Raw genomic sequence first — 21,906 nt, 5'->3', positions numbered from 1 at the left:
CACCCACACCTTCGCACCCGGTACCATACTGTCTGAAGAGCCAAAACCACGATCCCCACGGGTAGTTAACTCTGTAGGAGGCTCCCCCTTCTTAATCATGGACAACTTAACGGGGATAATAATTAGTTGGGTCACCCGATCGCCCTTGTGGATCGGTAACAATTGGTCCCCACTAGTCATCAGGATAACTTTGATCTCCTTGGTAATCGGTATCAATGACCCCTCCCAACACTTGAACTCCCTTCAATGCTAGGCCAGATCTAGGGGCAATCCATCCCATATGCTCTGGGGGAATTTGTACTCCAATCACTGTTTCAATTACGACAATCCCTCTTGGGTCTAATCTGATTTCCTCATGGGAATGCAAGTCTACCCCTGTTGACTCTGGAGTCGCCCGATAGGGAGCTAAAGAACCCGGGGTAATTTCCCAGTACAATAGGGTTTCTCCGACTGAGTTGGGTTGAATCTGTAAAGCAGGAGTCATTAGCCGCATCAAAGGAGTTTCATGCTCATTCACAGGCCTATTGTTTAGCACTTGCACCGCATCAAACACACGATCACGCCAGCCTGCCAAATTGCCATCTCCAGATTTGCGCAGCTGTTCTTTCAACAAACCATTCATTCGTTCAATCAGTCCTGAAGCAGCAGGGTTATAAGGCACATGGTAGAGCCATTAAATGCTCTTTTCCTGACAATATTCCTGAATCAATTTGCCTTTGAAGTGTGACCCATTGTCACTTTGAATCTGCAAAGGCACTCCGTAATGCAGTATGATCTGATCTAACAACCTAATGGTGTTCAGTTGTGTGGTACGCTTGCACGGCTAAACCATCATGTATCCTGAGTATGTATCCACAATAGTGCATGCATACTGACAACCTTTACTAATTGGCAGGGGACCGATATAATCAATCTGCCAAATTTGACCTGGTAATTTTCCTCTTCACAATGTACCCCGAACAATCTGAGGGATAGGCCTATGCTGTTGGTATTGGCGCACTGGACATTGCAAAATGATAGTTTTCACTACCTCTAAAGGAATACTGATTCCTCAAGCTTCTGCCCACCTGATAGTAGCCTTTTCTCCAAGGTGCCCACATTTCTGGTGAGCCCACTTGGCCAAACCCTCCAAATCGTCTTCCTGAGCCTCCGCATCCACAGATGAAATCTTGGTGTGTTCATCTGCAACAGAATTGAACCAATGTTCTAATGAGTCTGTAGCACAATGCGCATCCACATGATACACAGTGACTTCCCTTTGTGATAACATTTCTGCAATATCTTGCCACAGTTCTTTTCCCCACAACTCTTTTGAATGAATCTTCCACCCTTTCTTTTGCCAGGTTGGCAACCACACCGCCAACCCATTGGCCACTGACCATGAATTCGTGTACAAATGACATCGACCAGGGGTCTCTTGTTTCAATGCCTGGTAAACTGCGTAAAGCTCTGCAAACTGACTGCTCTTCCCTTTCCCTGATGTTGTCAAAATCTTTTTTGTCTTGGGATTGTACAACATCGCTTTCCAGTATCGCTCTGTTCCCACATATCTGGCTACTTGCTTATGTAATTTTGCAACTCCACCCTTCCCTGATTTGGCTCTGTCTTGAATGTACCATTTCCATTTAATTATGCTGGCTTCTTGAGCATGTCCTATTCTATGTGTTTTAAGAAAGCTCAGTACCCATTGCATAATCAGTATTTCTGGCCTCATCGATACATCATGGCCCACCGTCATTTGCTCGGTATCAACAAGGGCCCAATAACATGCCAGCAACTGCTTCTCAAACGGAGTGTATGAGTTACCACCATCGGGTAACTTACGACTCCATAACCCCAATGGCACACGTTTCCTGTTTCTCCCACACACTCCAGTTAGCATAATTGTCTTGTACAGACACATTCAATTCCACTTCGCCTTCCTTTAATGGCCATAGATCAAGCACCTGCTGCACGGTGTCTTTTGCCAAATCAAATGCTTTCTGCTGCTCTTCCCCCCACTGAAACTCATATTTCTTTCGTGTCACTTTGTAGAGGGGGAGCAGTATCTGCCCTAGATGGGGAATGTGCTGTCTCCAAAACCCAAACAGCCCTATAAACTGCCGAGCTTGCTTTTTGTTCATTGTCGTGGTGAACTCAAGTGTTTTCTGTCGGGCCTTCGGCACCATTTCTCGATGCCCATTATGCCACTGAATCCCTAGGAATATTACTGTTTCAGCTGGGCCTTGAATTTTATTTGGGTTAATCTCCCACCCTTCCTTCTTCAATCCTTCCATAATGACTTCTAACTGGTTTTGCACACTGCGCTCATCCTTGCCCTGAATCAAAATATCATCAATGTAGTGAGAGATTTGTATGTCAGGTTTACACGGTATCTTGTCTAAGTGCTCTGCCACCAGCCGGTGACAGATAGTCGTGCTATGTATGTACCCCATAGGTAACCTTGTAAAGGTGTACTGACTACCCGCTCCAAGAAAATGCAAACTGCTCTTGGCACTCTTCAGCAATTGGCACAGAGAAAAATGCATTGGCTAAATCTACCACTGCATACCAAGTCCCCTCAAACATTTGGACATTCTCAATCAAGGTAATGGCATCTGGGGCAGCGGGCACTAAGGGAGGAGTGTGTTTATTCAACTCACGGTAATGCACCATCATCCTCCAAGACCCATCCCCTTTTTTGATAGGCCAGAGAGGATTGTTCCATGCGGTAGTGATAGGGCGTAACACACCCGCCTCCACATACCCTTTAATGGTGTCTGAAATTTCCGTGTGCCCACCAGGAATGCGGTATTGCTTCATTGCTACCCGCTTGGTTGCCACAGGCACTTGCACTGGGGGCATCTTCAATTTGCCTACGGTAATGGGTGTGCAGGTCAATGCACTCGCCCCAAACTGGTACGTTTTACCTCCAAGTCCCAAAGTCAACCCCTCCAGAATGTGAAAGCCAATTATATACTCTGGTATCGGGACAATCAACACTTGGTATTTCTGCCTATTCAAATTGCCTATTTTCATCTCCACTTCAATTTGTACTGTGTGGGTCTCCTTTCCCCCGAGACCTGTAATAGTAAATTGTCTGCCTTTGAATCGTGCTGGATTGCCATAAATCAGAGAGGCCTCCGCCCCGGTGTCTATCAATGCTCGCACCCCTTGCGTATTTCCTGGCCCCCAAAAAATCTTAACATTAACATGGCGCCGCCTATCAACTTTTAAGCGAGCAGACGCTGCCGGAGCTTGGCCGTAACCCTAGTCAAATTTTGAATGAGTGTGACCTGACTCTGCCTCTAGCATTGCACTCACCACCTTCCTCAAATCAGCGTATGTTGGCTGGTACGGGGAAGGTGTCCCCATAGACCCTTCTTCTTGTTCTTCCTCAGGAGGAGCGGAAGGTGAGGTGTCCCCCTGTGGCTTGGTTACTACCTGTTTTTTAACCTGTTTATAGCGCTCTTTGGCTGCAAGCCCTCTCTTTCTGTATAATTCATACATTACCCTAGTTTCAATGTCATCAATTTCTTCTTGTGGCACACCATCTTTTAACAAAGCCAAAAACATGTCTTTCCTAGACACTCAGGAGTCTCTACTATCTTGCCTCCTGCCTTCAGTTTTTCTCTCACTACGTCCCTCTCTCTCCCGTGGCTTGTCATCACTCTTGTCCCACTCCCCTAAATCTGCCAGTTGCCGAATGGCATCCACTACCTCATCAGTGGGTTTGCCCGTCATACCTAAAAGCAAAGTCATAATGACACTTTGTATGCGGGCGGTGCAATTCTGATCACCATATTTCTAGTTGAAACTGAGAGTGGCACGGCCCCCATGTGTCCTGGAGCATCTACGTGAATTGCCTCTTTCATAGCATGCTCTCTGACCTTTTGAATTGCCTCTTTCAAAGTATACCACTTTGTTTCCTCGCTAGGCCAATCTGTGGTAATGGGGTATTTACGGTTACATGCTTGGGATGCTAGGTGCAACTAAGACACCTGTGAATGTTGGCCATTCTCATCAGGGGGCGGCCCTGCCTTTAAGACCTCCTGTACATTGGTGTCAGTTGACAAGGGTAGAAAATGCAGTGAGTCCGTGGAATCTACCAACAACCCTGCTGCACACCCATCTAGGAACCTCACCATTCATGTCAATAAAGGTTCCCCTGATTTTTGCCTCAAACGAGTAATAATTTCCCAAACCTCGTGCTGGGTGTAATCCTCCAGCGTGGTTAAATCCACAACCCCGCCCGCAGGATTCTACGGGTGGGGCCCGGCTCGCCGTCTTTTAACTGGCTTAGCCACCACTGTCTTCTGATTAAATTCCGTTTTGGGATCTCACTCATTTGCCGAGCTGCTCACTGGACTGGTTGAGTCAAAAATGTCACCATCCCAATTATCCGGATCCCAGTCCACACCGGCGGTAGCTATTACAGCTGCCACCTTTCTTTGGTTGACCCCTCCCCGTCTTTTCCTATACTTATACCGGGCTACTCTGACTGCTGCCCTCTCGGCCACGGCCTGATATGTGTCAGCTTTACCTTTGAAAAGTTTCATTTGAATCTGCTGCATTAACGCAATCTGCTTTTCTGCAGCCAACTCTTTTTCCAATCGCAAAATATCATTTTTCATTTCCAAATTCCTTTGATGCATTTTCTTATAGGCATGCAGGAGGACCCAACCCCGCCTACCCAGCGCGGTGCATTCCCTTCCCCTTTCCACTGAAACTTGTTGTAAGCACAACATTACATCAGACGGATCAGCATCTCCCAATCCCTGATCCCATGTTTCACTTAGCCCCGCGCCGCATGCCCACACCTGGGCCAATTTATCATATGGGCTCTTAGCCCAACCTGGAATGATAACATCAGAACATTCACCGCCAGCAGGAACGCTTTTTTTCCTGAACAAACTATTGATCATTGCAATAATGTACAAAACCTATATATATATATATATATATATATATATATATATATATATATATTTTCTTTTCTACACTGCAGTCACTCGCGCAGGCACGCACACACCAAAAAAAAAACAGATTAACACAGTCCAACACTCGCTGCCAAATTACTTTCGCTTGCAATGTAAACTAAGCCTCTCTGCGTTCAAACAGATTCTTTAATATTTGGAGCAATTCATCACAAATATCCCATCGTTGTCGCCAAAAATGTATTGCTCGCTCAGAGTGCACGGACAGTCATTAATCACCAGTGCAATTGCAGAGCCAATACTTTGAACGCAGGTAGACAACGCAATGACTTACAACCACACGCACGTTTAGAAAATAATGAGCACTTATATGGCTATTTATTCAAAGCTTGGAAGCAACAAGTGATAACACAGAAATAAATCACAGAAAAGACAGAGAATTCAAAAGAAGATACATCACTGTGGGCGTAACTGAATCCCTCATCTCGACAGAAGCGGCTAGAAGACGCCGGTAACAATCAGGCCGAGAGCACAACAGCCCACAGGTATGCCGGACAAAGGCGTCCCCCTTCCGACTGAGGTCTTTGTACTTGTCCCGTCTGACCATTGAGGGGTTCCGCATATATGCACTCCTCAAAAAGGGGTAGTAATTTCTCAAACCTTCTGGCAATGCACTTGTGCATTGATGGGTAACCGTTGGTTGCCAGCTGGGTCAACCGACGGTAACCTCAAGGAGCAAAGCACTTCCCTCTCCTAAGAACAAATGCCACGGAAAACAGTCCCATAACTCATAACAAGACATAACAAAACCAGCTTTTCCAGCAGAATGTCCTTGACTGCATACCAGGTTTGAAAAGCATGTTTTCTTCAGCAAAGTAAATTCAGCTCTCAGCAAAGTAAGTACAGCTTTTCACTGAGGCATGGAGTAAATATCCATTATGGCTCTGAGTGCCCCCAGAATACACTGTGCACCAGCGCCATGTTTTAGCTCAAGCATAACAGCGAGGTAATCCCGTGGTGAGGGTTGATCATAGGCTGAGTCTTCCTGGGTCGCCTTGGTGTTTTGCTGACCTCGAAGCATATTCTTCTTACTTGTACCAGGGTGCCTGCCACTGACATCATGTATAGCTTGGAGAATAGGTCTGTGGGAAAGGGGAGGAAGTACCTTACAATAGCCAAGCACTTCAGAGGATAGGCCTTTCTTATCAGACAGGGATTGTGAACTGAGAGGAAGACTTTGAATCTCACTTAATAGCACCTTAAGGTAGCTCACCACTTTAGCCCAAAGGCCACGGTAAGCCGGCTTTCCGAGTCTGCAGTGTCCCCTTAATGCATTGGGACCCTCTCCGGCACCTGGCTTCATCATACCACCTTGCGCTGCCTTCAACCCCTTCACCCATCTTGCGTCTCACCATTGGAACTCTCAATCCCCACAGACCCAGTTATCCACCTTAAAGTTCCCCCAGTAGCACCTTCTGCCCATTGATTGACCGCCAGAACCTGGTGATGCTTCCCCCCTCACCGCCCCCCTTGCATGCACCTGTAATCCTTACTACTGTGACTGGTCGGCTGTTTAATGTACATTGTGGCGCATTCTGTACCTAGAATACATTTTCTCTACTGTTCCATCCTGTGATTAAAAGTTACGCCACTGTATTTCAGCAACTCATCAAACAAATGACAGCATTCAAATTGTAACACTCAAACCTAAAAATAAATGTGCTTTCATTTTTTGTAAACAAAATAACAGTCCCTACGCAACCCACTGGCAAGCAAAGATGGATTTCTATTTTATTTCCTGTTACTTTGGCATACTTTAAACTAGGGTTAACCCTTTGAGTGTGCACACCTTAATGATCTATGTAAATTACAGCATTAATGTCCAAGCCTTGCAGCACTCAAAGGGTTAAGTGTTCAGTTTCACAGCCTTTTAATTTTGAGAGTTTTTTGTAGCAGTTTTCTTTATTTTTGAATTATGTGGAGGCATTACAAACTTGAAACCACGTTTGTCTTGTTTGATCATTTTCTGTGAGTTTCTTCTAGTGAACATGTTTTTCGATGAGTTGAAATTGGTCAAGTGAATGGTTCAGTGCAAAAATACGCTACCCATTATGCTGTTGGTATGAGATAGTGGTTCTGGATTCATAGTGTCACCTTTGTTTGGCACTCTCATCTGATGTGACCTAAAGTCCCTGGGCGGTAAATCCCTGTCCACCATGGGTAACCTGTCCTTTTTTAGTTTTGTCTTTTAGTCCTGCGCTTAAGTGCCGCCTATAAGACAAACCTATTGCATTGGCGCACATCGCCAGGGAGATGACGTGATGAGGGACACTCAGTTTATGGGTGTTGTTTGGTTATTTACCCACCTTGGCCATCCTAATCCCTATGGCATTGCCACCCTTGCCTTCCCTTCCCCAAAACATACCCTCCTGGAATCTCTTTGATCTAGCTCTGTCAAGAAGTAACATCAAACCTTGGCCTTCTAGTGTTATTTGTAAGCACTCTGTTGGTAGCTTATGGCTTAATTACAGCTGTAAATATGCTACTGGTCTAATAATAATGTCCTAGACCAGTGCACCTTCAGCCAATTGATTTATATCTGTTCCTTTAGGCATTGCCAAACACTGCTATCATATGCCCAGCTAATCACATATTTCTCCATCTTTTGCCCTCCTATGGCCAGGTAGTACCATTATGGCAGTTCCCGGCAAATGCCTAACCCATGCATACACAAAAGCCAAAACACTTGGCTTTGCCAAGGCTTGTTTCATCGTGCTACAGCTTGTGATATCCTATTGAAGTCTATGTTGGCACGTTACAAATCCGATGCTTTATCAGTCATTCTCAGAATGTCTAAAAATATCACTGGCAGAGCTTAAGACGGAGATATCCCTGTGAGTAGGACAAGCATGCTGTTCTTATTAAACCTTTTCATTTGGTTGTCTTTGAGTTTAGTGAGAGTGAGCTGGAAGAGGTTCTGACGTTCTACACGCAGAAGAATAAGTCTGCCAGTGTCTTCCTTGGAGCAAACCCCAAAATCGCTAAAACGAGCAAGAGCAGTGATGATTCCGTTAGCAAAGCGCATGATGGTGAGTAGTGGTTGTAACCAAGGCTGGTAAGATAGTGACATGCTCTAAGGGCATACATGGAAACCAGCACTTTGTTTATTACTTATTTAATAATTAATTTCTAAGAGCTTACACGCAGAAAGAGCTGTTGAAATACTTCTTTTGAACTGATTTATTGACCTCTGTGGTTGTTAAATACGGTTTATAGTCATAAAATCGAATGCAAAAATGTCGAAAGTCAGAAAATCCAAAAAATGTCTAAAAAAAAATTAGAATTTCTTTTTTAATATGTTTTTTATTCGAACTTTTTTAACCTTTTTTTACATGCAGAACCCCAAAAAAATATATTAATACAAAAATAAAGAATTTGATTTTTTTTTTCGACATTAAGTTTTTGAATTTATTGTAATTCGACATTTTTTTCGATATTATGACTGACCACCGTTAAATACCACATGTTGGGATACTATGGCCACGTTTTAGATTACCCCCTTTGCGTCCTTCTCTAAGCCTAATAATGGCAGCCATTCAAATATTGTATAATAGGCTCCAGTTACAATCCTTCCCCATATCAATCCAAACAATAGAATACAACACCTAGAGACACAAAAACCAACCAAAAGCCACACTTCATGGACCCAACAACAACTCACAACCACAAGTGATGGCATCAAAACAAACCAACAAAAACAAACAGTGTTACCAAAGTGGCAACCGACAACATTCTGCATGGAACAAATGTTGCTTATTATTATTTTGTGTGTTTATTTTGGTTCTTGGGCCAAACATCACTTCCAGGCAGACATACTCTAGTTAGAATGCTTCTTTTATTTCCATTTGTGGGTAGTTTATTTGGCACATACGGTATGAGGCCCGTGGTCATACATCCTAAGAGGCTACCACCCAGGGGTGTCGATTACACTGGTTCTCTGGTGCCCGGGCACCCCCTGGGAAGGCTTTCTGCTCTCCTATACTCCCTATACTTTCAATGGAACGTCCTAAAATGTGTTGACCAGCCACCCAAACTGTTACGCTCACCTGACTCCCACGGAGGCGCAGGCCTGGTTTGGAGTGCTGTTGCCTCTTCTATGGTGAAGCGCAGGACTCAGAAGATGGACAGGACCGGACCCTCAAATCTGGCTTGTCTGGCTCGCAGAAATATCCTTCTGTGTGTGAAAAGGGAGTATTAACAATCTGCGGGATAATGTGTAAGCCTCCCACTCCTTTCTCACCCTCCACGAAACCCTTCTGCGATTCCCCGTGAAGTCTCACCTTAGGGTCTGAAAGGACGAGCTCTCCATCCTGCTTCTGATGCAGGGGCGCGTTGTAATCCAGTTACTTCACTGGATCATGGATTGTAGAGAGTTCAAGTTTGCTTGACCTTCCCGGCACCGACCCGAAGTGAGAGGTGCAGTTCTAGTAGATATCAGGTAAGTCTTTAATGAGCGTTCAGGTAATGTCTTAGCATTCGCTCACTAACGCTGATGTCTCTTTTTTCCCCTTAGGGGCTGGGGTCCGGAAATGCCAGGATGCGGAACCGACCCAAAATGAAGTGGGAATGACCCAACAGGTAAGTCTTATGATGGCAAATTAGGGTTTTCTTATTCTTTTCCCTAGCTCACCTTTGTTCTTGTCTTTTTCTCCCTAGGTGCTGAAATGTGGCTGCGGATCCAGATGGTCGCTGATGAACATGGAGGCGCCTAGTAAAGGTGAGTGGAATGCGGCACTGCAGCGATCGATGCGATGTGCTTTTAAAATGAATGTCTTCCATTTCAGTATCGTCGGCGAAATGTCTCCGGAATGCGGATTTAGAAGGTAAGCACTCTTCTTTCACCTATTCTCTTCTCCCTTTGCAGGTGTTCCAGGATGCTGGCGGGCGTGGCAGAAGTCAGGATGCAGGAGCAGACACGGTGAGCATCCAGCTGCTAGATGCAGAACAACGCGAAGTGTGAGTTGCTGCTTGGGCGTGGCTTAAATAGCCTTCAAAGTAGTTCCAGGTATGTATCCTTCCTCTCAGGTATGTATTCTTCCTCCGGCCACACCTGTGTGGTTAAGTAGTCCCCCAAAGATAAAGTAGTCCCATTCAGGCCTCTAGATGGCCCGGATGTTGCAGCATGGTCTGCATCAGGTAAGTTTACACCAAGCACCTTTAAACACAAAGTCATCTTTTATGAGCCTGGCGCCTATGGCGCTAGGACTGTTGTTCAATATGAGCCTGGCGCCTTTGAGTCCAAACGGCCCCTACTTGGGGCCGCTGAGACTTCCCTCGGGGACATGTCTGCCTCTGGGGTAGCTGGGCCTGGTCCGGCTCCTTGGAGGTAGGCATCATGACAGTACCCTCTCCCAAGGCCCCTCCCAAGGTTGTTCTCTCCGGGGGTTTTGGCTTGTTTGGGAATTTTCAGTAGAATTTTTGTATTAATCTCGGCGCGTGTACATGGTCGCTTGGTTCCCAAGATCTCTCCTGAGGTCCATACCCCTTCCAATCAACTAGATAGAAGAGTTTTGACTTTAACACCTTGGAATCCAATATGTCTTTAACTTCAAATTCTAATTCCCCATCAATCTGAATTGGTTCTGGTGGTTTCATCAGTCTGGTTCCTGGTTGCACCGGTTTCAACAGTGAGGCGTGAAAAACGGGATGAATTTGCATGTTCGCTGGTAGATCGAGTTTAAAGGCCACTGGGTTGATTATAGCTTTGATGGAATAGGGTCCTATGTATCTGGGGTTGAAAGTCTGCGGTCCTTTGAGAGGTAAATGTCTAGTTGCTAGCCACACCTGGTTCCCTATTTGGTACGGAGGTGCTTCACTTCGATGTAAATCAGCATTTTCTTTGTACTTTCTCTTGGTTTGCTGAAGATGAGTCTTAGCCTCTTTGAAAGCTCGGGTTATCGTGGAATGCAAATGATCTACCGCAGGCATTTCCAGGTTTTGAGGAGGGTCCAGGTCTGAGGTTCGAGGATGATGACCATACAAGGTGTAAAAAGGGTTTTGTCCTTTTCCAGAATGTACAGAATTGTTATATGCATATTCTGCGATCCAAAGAATGTCTTTCCAATTGCATTCAGATTGGTGCAACATACACCGAAGATATTGTTCAAGGGTTTGGTTAGTTCTCTCGGTTTGGCCATCGGTTTGGGGATGGTGACTGGTGGATAGTCATACATCAATTTGCGCCAGTTGACAACATTTCCTCCAAAAATGGGAAATAAACTGGCTTCCTCGATCTGAGACTAATATGGATGGAAAACCATGCATACGAACTATGTTCTCCAGAAATTCCTTGGCCAAGATGGAGGCTGAGGGTAACCCTTTTAAAGGGATAAAATGGGCCATTTTGGAGAAGAGATCCACAATCACCAAGATAGTGTTGTATCCATAGAAAGGAGGAAGGTCGGTAATAAAGTCCATCGACAAGGTGTGCCAAGGTGCCGGTGGAATATCCAAAGGTTGTAGAAGACCGGCTGGTCTTTTCTTTTGACTTTTATTTTGGGCGCAAACTCCGCAAGACATCACAAAAGATTTTATGTCTTTTCTCCAGGATGGCCACCAGAATTGTCGTTTGATCTTTTCCTCAGTTTTAGCGATACCAGGATGTCCTTCCATTAATGTATCATGATAATGGGCAATAACGAGTTCTTGCAGTTCTTTGTTAGGCAGAAATAATTGCCCCTGGAAATACGATAAATAGTTATTAACGGAAAAGTGTGACTCCTTTTGGCTCCATGCTTGTAAGACTGTGGAGGCTAATAGTTGTTTAACTCGAGTTTGAACGTCCTCAATAGTTTGTAAAGAGGTCAAACCCAAAATTCTCTGTTCAGGTATAATCGGTACAGGTTCTAAGCTCAAATTTGTTTCTTCCATCCCAATCCGGGATAAAGCGTCCGCTTTGCCATTCCTGCAACCAGGGCGATATGTGATTACAAAATCAAATTCCGCAAAGAATAAAGCCCATCGGAGTTGACGTGATGATTGGGCTTTGGCCGTCTTTAAATATTGCAAATTTCTGTGATCTGTAATCACCGTGATGGTGTGTCTTGCGCCGAGGAGGTAATGACGCCAAGCTTTGAAGGCGGACTTAATAGCTAGTAACTCCTTGTCAGTGATTGCGTAATTAATTTCAGGAGCCGAGAATTTTCTGGACCAAAAGGCTACAGGGTGTAGTTGGTTAGTTAATGGATCCCTTTGAGATAGGACAGCTCCCATGGCTAAGCTGGATGCGTCGGTTTCAACAATGTAAGGGAGATCTGGGCGTGGATGCTTCAACACAGGTGCGGAGGTGAATTTAGTCTTTAGGTCTTGAAAGGCCTGTTCTGCCTCATGAGTCAATTCGAAGCGTTTATTCTTCCGTAAGAGAGCTGTGATGGGTTGGACCACTCGAGAAAATTCCGGGATGAATCTTCGATAAAAATTGGCAAAACCAAGCATGCTCTGAACCCCCTTCACAGAGCTAGGAGATAGCCATTTGAGGATGGCGTCCACCTTTCGCGAGTCCATTTGGACTCCTTTAGGTGTCAGGATGAATCCGAGAAACTCGACTTCTGTGGTATGAAAAATGCATTTTTCGAGTTTTGCAAACAGTTTTTGCTGGCGCAATTTTTCAAGAACTGCCCTGACATGTTTTCTGTGATCGGATTCCGAAGAGGAGTACACCAGGATGTAGTCGATATATACGATGACACAAACATCGATAAGTTCCCGAAGAACATCATTCATAAAGTATTGAAAGGCGGTAGGTGCGTTGCACAATCCGAAGGGCATCACCTGATATTCAAAGAGCCCATATTTGGTGCGGAATGCAGTCTTCCATTTGTCGCCTTCTTTTATACGCACCAGGTGATAAGCTCCCCGGAGATCTAACTTGGTGTACATACAAGCATCTTTTACCTGGTCGAGAAGTTCAGGGATCAGAGGCAGAGGACAAGGATTCTTAATCGTTATTTGATTTAGGGCGCAGTAGTCAATACATGTTCTAAGGTCGCCTTCTTTTTTCGGCACGAAGAACAGAGCTGAGGAAACAGGACACTTTGACGAGCGAATAAAACCATTGGCAAGGTACTGATCTAAATACTGACGCAAATGAAGATTCTTAGGTTCAGTAAGAGCATAAATCCTACTACAAGGCGGTTGAGCATTGGGTACCAGATCGATTTGACAATCGTACGACCGGTGGGGAGGTAACGTGTTGGCCTGTTCTTTTTGGAAAACGTCTTGGAATTCTTGGTACTCAGCCGGTAGTTGTATAGTGGCGGAAGTTACTGAGGCCAGGCCCATATTTGTATTTCTTGGATAACAAGTTTGTTCACAATCAGGAAAGGTTATTCTCTTTGCTCGCCAGTCTATTCGAGGATTATTTGTTTCTAACCAAGGAATTCCTAGAATTACTTGAAACTGTGGGGCCTTCATTACGTCAAACACAATAGCTTCCCGATGTCCATCCTGACCCACTAGTGTCACTTCTGTAGTGGAATTAGTTACCGGCCCTGAGGCTATTTCGGTTCCATCAACTGTAGTAATGACATCCTTGTTAGTTTTGGACGGAGAGGGAGATTAATCCTGGAGGCCAATTCACGATCTACATAGTTTCCAATAGCTCCACTGTCGATGTATGCCTTTTATAGCATGCAACCGCCAAGGCTGTTTCGGATCCACGAGGACCATTGGCATGATGAAATGCGAGGTCAAAGAGTTTGTTTTCAAGCTCGGCAAGCGAACCTCTACGCTTGTCGGGCTTGGTCGTTTCCCAAATCAGGTTCTGTTAAATTGTTGTCAGTGGCTCCAACCACCTTCTTAGGTGGTTTTACCGGACAATCTCGTAGAAAGTGACCAGAAGCCCCGCAATAGAGACATAATTGCTTTTGCCGCCTTCTCTCCCGTTCCTTCTGCGTTAACGGTCCTTTAACTCCACCGATTTGCATAGGTTCTGAAACGTCGGTACTCTTGGGGTTAGCGTGAGTTTTGATCAACACTCTGGTTTCAAACTTGGATCGATCTGCTTTTCTATTCTGAAGTCTGTGATCAAGTTGGACCACAAGGTCTATGTACTCCGCGCAGACTTAGGCTGGATTTACTATTTGGGCTAGCACGTCTTTAAGTTCTCCGCGCAGAAGATCCTTTTATTCTCTGGCCACCCAGTTTCCATAACCAACCTATTAAAGGTGGCGATGTAAGATAAGAGATCCTGGTTACCTTGTCGTAAGGATAGCAGTTCGTTGTCTAGGGCCTGTCCCTGAGAGTGTCGAGCGAATAATCTTTCCATGCTTGCCTGGAAGCCTTCAAAATCCTGGAGAATTGGGTCATCTTGATTTACCAAAGGAACTGACCAATCGGCAGCACTGCCGCTGAGATAAGATAATACAAAAGCTACCTTGGTCTGGTCATTAGGAAGGCCCCAGGTCTGCATAGGAAGTGTAAGCGACATTGGTTCATAAAAACGGTATATTTCTTGTGGTCCCCAGCAAAACGTTCAGGCGGGGCCAAAGGCATGTTTCCAGGTAGATTGATTTGTACCGGGTTATTCGAAATCATAGAAGTGGGATTACCCCCGGAACTAGGTAAAGGAGTTTGTCCTGCCTGACCCTGCAACAACCGTTTGGCCAGGTCATCAGTTCTTTCCTTAGATAGGATCAGTTCTCTTTTGAGAGCGTTAGTCTCCTGGCGGGCGGAGTGTACTTCTGCCCGTAATTCCCCCAAAAGCTGGGCCAGCTGGTCTGTCTCAGAAGTTTCCATAGCGCCCAGGTGGGAAATTGTAGGTAGGCTTCACATTCTGTTACGCTCACCTGACCCCCACGGAGGGGCAGGCCTGGTTTGGAGTGCTGTTGCCTCTTCTATGGTGAAGCGCAGGACTCGGAAGATGGACAGGACCGTACCCTCAAATCTGGCTTGTCTGGCTCGCAGAAATATCCTTGTGTGTGTGAAAAGGGAGTATTAACAATCTGCGGGATAATGTGTAAGCCTCCCACTCCCTTCTCACCCTCCACGAAACCCTTCTGCGATTCCCCGTGAAGTCTCACCTTAGGGTCTGAAAGGACGAGCTCTTCATCCTGCTTCTGATGCAGGGGCGCGTTGTAATCCAGTTACTTCACTGGATCATGGATTGTAGAGAGTTCAAGTTTGCTTGACCTTCCCGGTAAAGTACTGTGAGAATTCTGTTTATAAGTATGAGCCCGAAATAATAATTGTCTGTTGTCTCTATTTCAGGTGCAGAACAAAGATTCCGAGATGAGCAATGGAACCGACGAAGGAAACTCAGGTGAGTTGTTTGAGAGGTTCCTTTAGTGTCCTTGCATTAATGCACTAATGCTTGTGTCTTATTTCCCCATAGGGGCCGGGGTTCGGAAATGCCGGAGATATGGCACCGACCCGAAGTGAGAGGTGCAGTTCCAGTAGCTATCAGGTAAGTCTTTAATGAGCGTTCAGGTAATGTCTTACCATTCGCTCACTAACGCTGATGTCTCTTTTTTCCCCTTAGGGGCCGGGGTCCGGAAATGCCAGGATGCGGCACCGACCCGAAATGAAGTGGGAATGACCCAACAGGTAAGTCTTATGATGGCAAATTAAGGTTTTCTTATTCTCTTCCCTAGCTCACCTTTGTTCTTGTCTTTTTCTCCCTAGGCGCTGAAATGTGGCTGCGGATCCAGATGGTCGCTGATGAACATGGAGGCGCCTGGTAAAGGTGAGTGGAATGCGGCGCTGCAGCGATCGATGCAATGTGCTTTTAAAATGAATGTCTTCCTTTTCAGGATCGTCGGCGAAATGTCTCCGGAATGCGGTTTTAGCAGGTAAGGACTCTTCTTTCCCCTATTCTCTTCTCTTCTCCCTTTGCAGGTGTTCCAGGATGCTGGCGGGCGTGGCAGAAGTCAGGATGCAGGAGCAGACACGGTGAGCATCCAGCTGCTAGATGCAGAACAACGCGAAGCGTGAGTTGCTGCTTGGGCGTGGCTTAAATAGCCTTCAAAGTGGTTCCAGGTATGTATCCTTCCTCTCAGGTATGTATTCTTCCTCCGGCCACACCCGTGTGGTTAAGTAGTCCCCAAAGATAAAGTAGTCCCATTGAGGCCTCTAGATGGCCCGGATGTTGCAGCATGGTCTGCATCAGGTAAGTTTACACCAAGCACCTTTAAACACAAAGTCATCTTTTATGAGCCTGGCGCCTATGGTGCCAGGACTGTTGTCCAATATGAGCCTGGCGCCAAAGGCGCCAGGACTGAGTCCAAAGGGCCCCTACTTGGGGCTGCTGAGACTTCCCTCGGGGACATGATGTCTGCCTCTGGGGTAGCTGAGCCTGGTCTGGCTCCTTGGAGGTAGGCATCATGACACAAACCCCCTCACTCCACTTCTTCCTGGGAAAATCCAAAGTCAACTTACCTGCTGCAACCCAACACCCTTGCCATCCCTTAGCCTTCCTTTGATTGATTGATTTATTTATTTATTTATAGAGCGCTTTACACCAAGGAAGGAGTTCATCACTTGATGTGTAGGGGCTTTTTGACCCTGCCAATGGCAGAACAAACATGTCCCTAAATTAGTTCTTGCACCTTGTTATTGGCTAGTGTGTCAAAGATAGCCAATACACCTAGCTAAATGAAACCTTACATTGCTTAGTAATTCTACATAAATTGAAAAACAGTCCTCATCTACAGTTGAGTTTGCACTAAGTTACCTCGCTAAGAACTACTTAATGCAGAAAGCATTATTTAAAAAAATAAGGCACATTTTTCAACAAGGTGCAAGCAACATTTTTAAATCAAATAACATTTTTAATCTGAAATAGATAAATGAATACCTTCAGAAACTATTTGTTATATGGAAAAATGGAACATATGCACCAGGAAGCGTAGGGGAGGATGAGGCAAAAAGGTGATGCATGTTTCCTTCCTTTCCCAGGTGCACCTTCCTTTCTCAGGTGCTAATACAGCAAGTTTTAAATATGAGATCCGGATAGATATTTGGATGTTGGATTCTAAAGTACACACCAGAGATGGATGCTTGGTTTATATTGCGACGCACAGAGACTACACTCATTTTGTCCACATAGCTCTCTGTGGTGATTCTAGCAATGTCATCACGACCTCTCTGTGGAAACTCTCTTCCCATGTGGCGAGAAAAGGGCAGCCATTACCTGATCCCGACCCTAGGGGTGGCTGCCTGAGGGAGGACCATATGGGGGAGACAACCCTCATGGGACGGAAGCAGACTCACTGGCAGGAACATGGTATCCCCCTTTCCCATTGGGTATGACACCAACCCATTGAATTCCCAAACCTGTATGGCATATTGTGATATAGATCCAGTCCATCCACTTTGCACTGACAGGAGGGCTCGCTCCTATGCTTTTGCAAAAGGACTGAGACGAGGAAGAGCACCACAGAGTGTGGAGCACTGAAGCTGCAGAACTAGAGATGCGATCTAGTGGTTGGATGGATCCGGTAGTTGCCGGGACATTCAAAACCCGGCACAGCGAGGAAGATGGAGAACCACTGCACCTGACAGGGGTCGGGAAGCGACGAAGAAGCCAGCTGTAGCAGGGAGGAGAGCTCCAACAAGAAGCTCAGAGGTTGAAGGTATGACGTATGGAGGCCTGCAGCAGGAGGCGCTGTGGAGAGCAGGCCAAGGCATAGCTGGTAACAGAGTGGACGAGATGCCAGTATAAGGAGGAAGTGCTCCACTGCAGAAACCAAAGAGCGTGGAGAACGCCAGAGCCACCACAAAAGACCATTGAGCCTGGAGAGGGGAATTGGGACACCAGGGCGCTTCGCAGCATATACCACATGCTGAGGAGAGATAGTAATATTCACAGGGTGAACTTGAGCAAGGGAGCTTAAACGCAGAATGCATTAAGGAATGAAACAAATGAAAGGGCATCGAAGACCCAGTGGCTGAATGAGTCAGACTTTTACATGTGGAGAAAGCCCTGGCAGGAGAGTATACCAGGCAACCTATTGCAAGTCTGGACCCGCACCCAATTATAAAGTGAACATTGTGAACGTCTTGGCAGGAGAGTATACCAGGCAATGTGATTGCGAGTCTGGGACCCGCACCCAATTGCAAATAAACTGTGAGGCAAGAGGAGGAAAGTCAACCTCTTGGGGTGTGTGCAATTCAGGGGAAGGGAGCCATACCCCCTGGACTGGAAAACTGCATATTTTAGGGAAACGATATATGATTGTGAACTGTAAAGAGTCTGAGAAACTCAGGGGAAGTTGACCCCCCTCCTGTGGATTGTGGACCTTTGATTATGTGTTTATTTGTGCACCTTCTGGATCTGTGTGTTGAAACCTTAGAAAAAGCTACAGATGGCCAGTTGAAAGACTATGGGCCTCATTACGACCCAGGCGGTAAGTTACCGCCTGGGCCGTGACTTTACCACCATGGCGTAAACTACGTTTACGCCATGGTGGTTGGCGGATTTACCGCCCCATTCCGAGGTTGGCGGGGGCGGTAAGTCCCCAATCCCCATTTACCCTTCCCCATTCCCATTTTTGCCCCATAGGGCATAATGGGAGTGGGGAAGGCGTTAATTACGCCACCGTAAATTACGGTGGCGTAATTAACTCCATGGTCCCTTAGCGCCATGGATTTTAACACCTGCTAAAAGCAGGTGTTAAAAGCGCCATGGCGCTAAGGGACCTCGTAATTGGCGGTAAGGGGTCGGCGCAGCTAACGCTGGCGTAAACCCCTTACCGCCAGGGTCGTAATGAGGCCCTATATCCCTTTGCACTTTATTTTTAGTTCAGCATGTTAGGGTCAGGTTAGGATTTTGGTCACAGGACGGAGAACTCTTTACTTTTGGACATTCTGACTCCAGCATCCTTTAGTTTTGTTGAGGCAGTAAAACTCTTTGAAGCGATAGGGCGAGATAGGTCTATCTCCAACCCTTGTTTTACTTTAATAATTCTGTTGCAACCATCACAGTGCCCATGTCTCTGAGTCTTACTCCTGATTCCTTACAGCTCCCTTATTGTTGGGAAGCTTGCTCCTGCAGGAGGCCACGCTGGAGAACTGCTTTGGAGGTGTTGCTCAATGCAGCAAATGAATCTGCAATGTGAAAACCCTTGCTGCTCTAACCCTCCATTATGCGCCTGGGAACCATGCTCTCCTGTGTAACCAGACCCAGCAACCCAATCTCCAGTTCAATTTTTAAAGACTACTGCTGAGGGCTGTTACTTGTGTCCTCTTGCATTATTTTCTAATCGTAGAGTTCCTTTTTTTTCTTTTGTGATTTGGTGTAAAGAAACCTTTCACACTTACAGAAAATTCACATTCATATAATTACAGAGCCAATGATTAGTTATGATATTGTAAATATTATAATAAAGGAAGTACTGCTTTTCCTTTTTTAGTGTGCACAGCTTTGTACCTCGCACATCTTTTTATTTTCTAGAGAAAAACTCTGGATCGCCTGGGTTTTTTAACATGTTTTATTGAAATTACTATTTTGCAATATCTAAGTCACCGCCAGATGACACAGCTCACATGGCACTGACGACCTTCTTGGAGCCTGTGTGACATGCTTCGTTAAGCTATATATGGCACAGTCTTTCACCTTCTGTCTTGGAATCGTGCCACAATCTCTGAGGAGTTGTCCTCAGCATATGCAGGTGAAAGGAAGGCGTCCATTAATGGAGAAGACGCTGGATTTCATCTTCGACCTCTGTGCTTCAGACATAGGTATGGTGGTTTACCTATTGGGTTTGCTGCGGGTGCTTGGAGGGCCTTTCAATTTGTGATCTTCGGTGCTGGTGCGGCCTCTTACAGACTCCAATGGTTCTTATACTATCCTTTTGGACTCCTCTTGCTTGCCATGTCATGTCTTTGTTCATTGAAGTAAGAGGTGGTAGTTTAACCGTCTTCTTGGTCAGAATCAGACTGGCTTTTTTTTGTTCTGTCGGCAACTACGTTCCTGAACCTGCTGACTGACGAGCTCAAGTACAAGGGCTTTTGTTCCAGTTCAGCCACATGACAGTCCTCATGGATATTCTGCCTGTCACTCCTCCAGCTCCAGTGACAAATGTATCTCAGGCTCCTCCTAAGGCAATCTATGTAACGGAAACTTCCTCCGCCTCCGATGAGGGGCAACCAGTTTTACTTAATAGACAATGTATGGGGTTGATGACATGGGCCTGGGAGGTGTTGGGTCTGGCCCTTCTGGAGAAACCCACTGGCTTATGCTTGTTTAAAAAAAAAATGTAGCCTGACAAGTGTTCATTTGTTCCACCGGTTTAAGTCCTCTGTAATGGAGTTTGTGGCTTCTCCAGGGAAATAACCTTTATTCTAGCCCGGATTATCTTCATAAGCACAAATCATCTAAAGCCGGTGCTGTTGTTGTTCAGGGCAATTTGTCTGCTAAATCAGCAGCTGTTACTGCACCCTTGTGCAAAGGCAAGCACCCCTCAAATGGGGTTATCAGTTCTTAGACCATAGACCAGAAGCGCAAGGTCTGGGATGTAGCAGGAAAGTAGTTTTTCAAAAATCAGATCTATTCTCGTCCCAACAAGTTCTGAAGGAGGGAAAGCTACAGACAGAGTATCTGAATCACCATGAAGGTCATTCTTTGCAAGTTTGCTGTCCTTTAAGGGATTCATTGCAACGTTAATTGAGGTGTGTGTGCTCTGTAGTAGTTTATCTACAATTCATTTACATGCAGGGCTTGCCAACCCTTTGCCTAGTTTGTGGCAGGGATCATTACAATCCCTTCTAGGTACAGCTCTGCTCTTATGGCTCCTTAGTCGCCAGTTGCATCACTTGAATTTTAATTTAGAAGAAACTTGGGTAGATCATCCTCTGTGCTAGCAGGAAGTCACTGGAATGCTTCATCTAAAGACATACGTCACAATGAAGGAAATGTATTCATTTAGAAAGAAAGTAAAAACATTTGTTTAACTTGGTTCAATCCTTCTTCCTATTGTCCTCATGCGGCATGCTAGTCACATTCTGGGTTGCATTGCCGTACATCACTTCAAATAAACAAACAATACATGTCAACACACAACACAACAGAACAGTCTGTTATGTTCTAGTGTCCTTCAGACTATCCAATATAGATCCCATTGTAGCCATATCACATAGGTGAGTGGGGATCAATGAGACGTGGAGACCCAGATGGTAACGTCAAGGTCTTTCATAAGCAACAAAGAAAATGTTTCATCAGAAACAAATAACAAGATGTCTTCTCGGCGGAGGCTGAGACGGTGATATGGCAGGAGGCATGTAGCAATTGCGGGGAGGAAGATGTGGGTAACCTGGCGGCTTGGAGGATGTTAATTACAGGACTGTTTGGCACGGCAGTGGACCCTGCAGCTTCGGAAGGAAGCAACACCCAGCCACACGTAGTGGATACAGAACCGTAAGGTTAATAAGCTCTTGAGCGGGGGAGGGGTTTGGGGTACAGTAACATGTGTTAATTGATGTTTACGGTTCTATTGTACTTAATGCTGCAAGTTTGGTTTGTATTGTGTATTCTCAAAATAATTTAAAAAAAAAAAAAAAAAAACAAGATGTCTTCTCTTTAGGTTTCAAACGGAGCAATCAAATAGCAGGGTGGCTGCTCCTTGGTTGAAAATGGGGCAATCAAATATAAGGATGGCTTCCCCTTGTGGTTCAAAACAAGTAAGCAATTAGTCCCTTATTGAAATTCACAGTCTGAAAGTCTTTGATTAACTAGTGGGCAATTCATCGGATTAATAGATGCACAGTGTGACGTTGGTTTTCCCCCATCCATGGGGTTATCACCACCATCTTCTTTTCTGGTTCTGGATGAGATTGGTCCAGAGCTCGCATCTTGATGTGCTCCAGGTGTGAGTGACCACTGGTAGCTGAACAAAGATCACTAAGAGCAGCCTTGCTGGTTTCTGCCCTGTCTTTGCCACATTACTTGGGGTCTTGGAGGGAGGAACCTCTGTCTCCAGCTCATGGGCTCCCTGAC

General features: G+C 45.6%; 1 protein-coding gene across 5 annotated transcripts in view; it reads left to right on the top strand.

The window, feature by feature from the left end:
* The window catches only part of TTLL5 (tubulin tyrosine ligase like 5), a 769,178-nt gene that overhangs the window by 403,063 nt on the left and 344,209 nt on the right, over positions 1-21,906 (top strand). For all 5 annotated transcript variants that reach the window (XM_069638032.1, XM_069638034.1, XM_069638033.1 and 2 more), the window contains one exon: positions 7,872-8,005. In XM_069638032.1, coding sequence (XP_069494133.1) covers positions 7,872-8,005 — 134 coding nt within the window. The remainder of the gene's footprint in view (positions 1-7,871; positions 8,006-21,906) is intronic.

This window comes from Ambystoma mexicanum, chromosome 14 (assembly GCF_040938575.1).
Source record: "Ambystoma mexicanum isolate Mex_15411 chromosome 14, UKY_AmexF1_1, whole genome shotgun sequence".
NCBI classification, from domain to species: domain Eukaryota; kingdom Metazoa; phylum Chordata; class Amphibia; order Caudata; family Ambystomatidae; genus Ambystoma; species Ambystoma mexicanum.
Note: the sequence above shows the minus strand (reverse complement) of the source record. Positions and strands in the feature narration are given on the sequence as shown.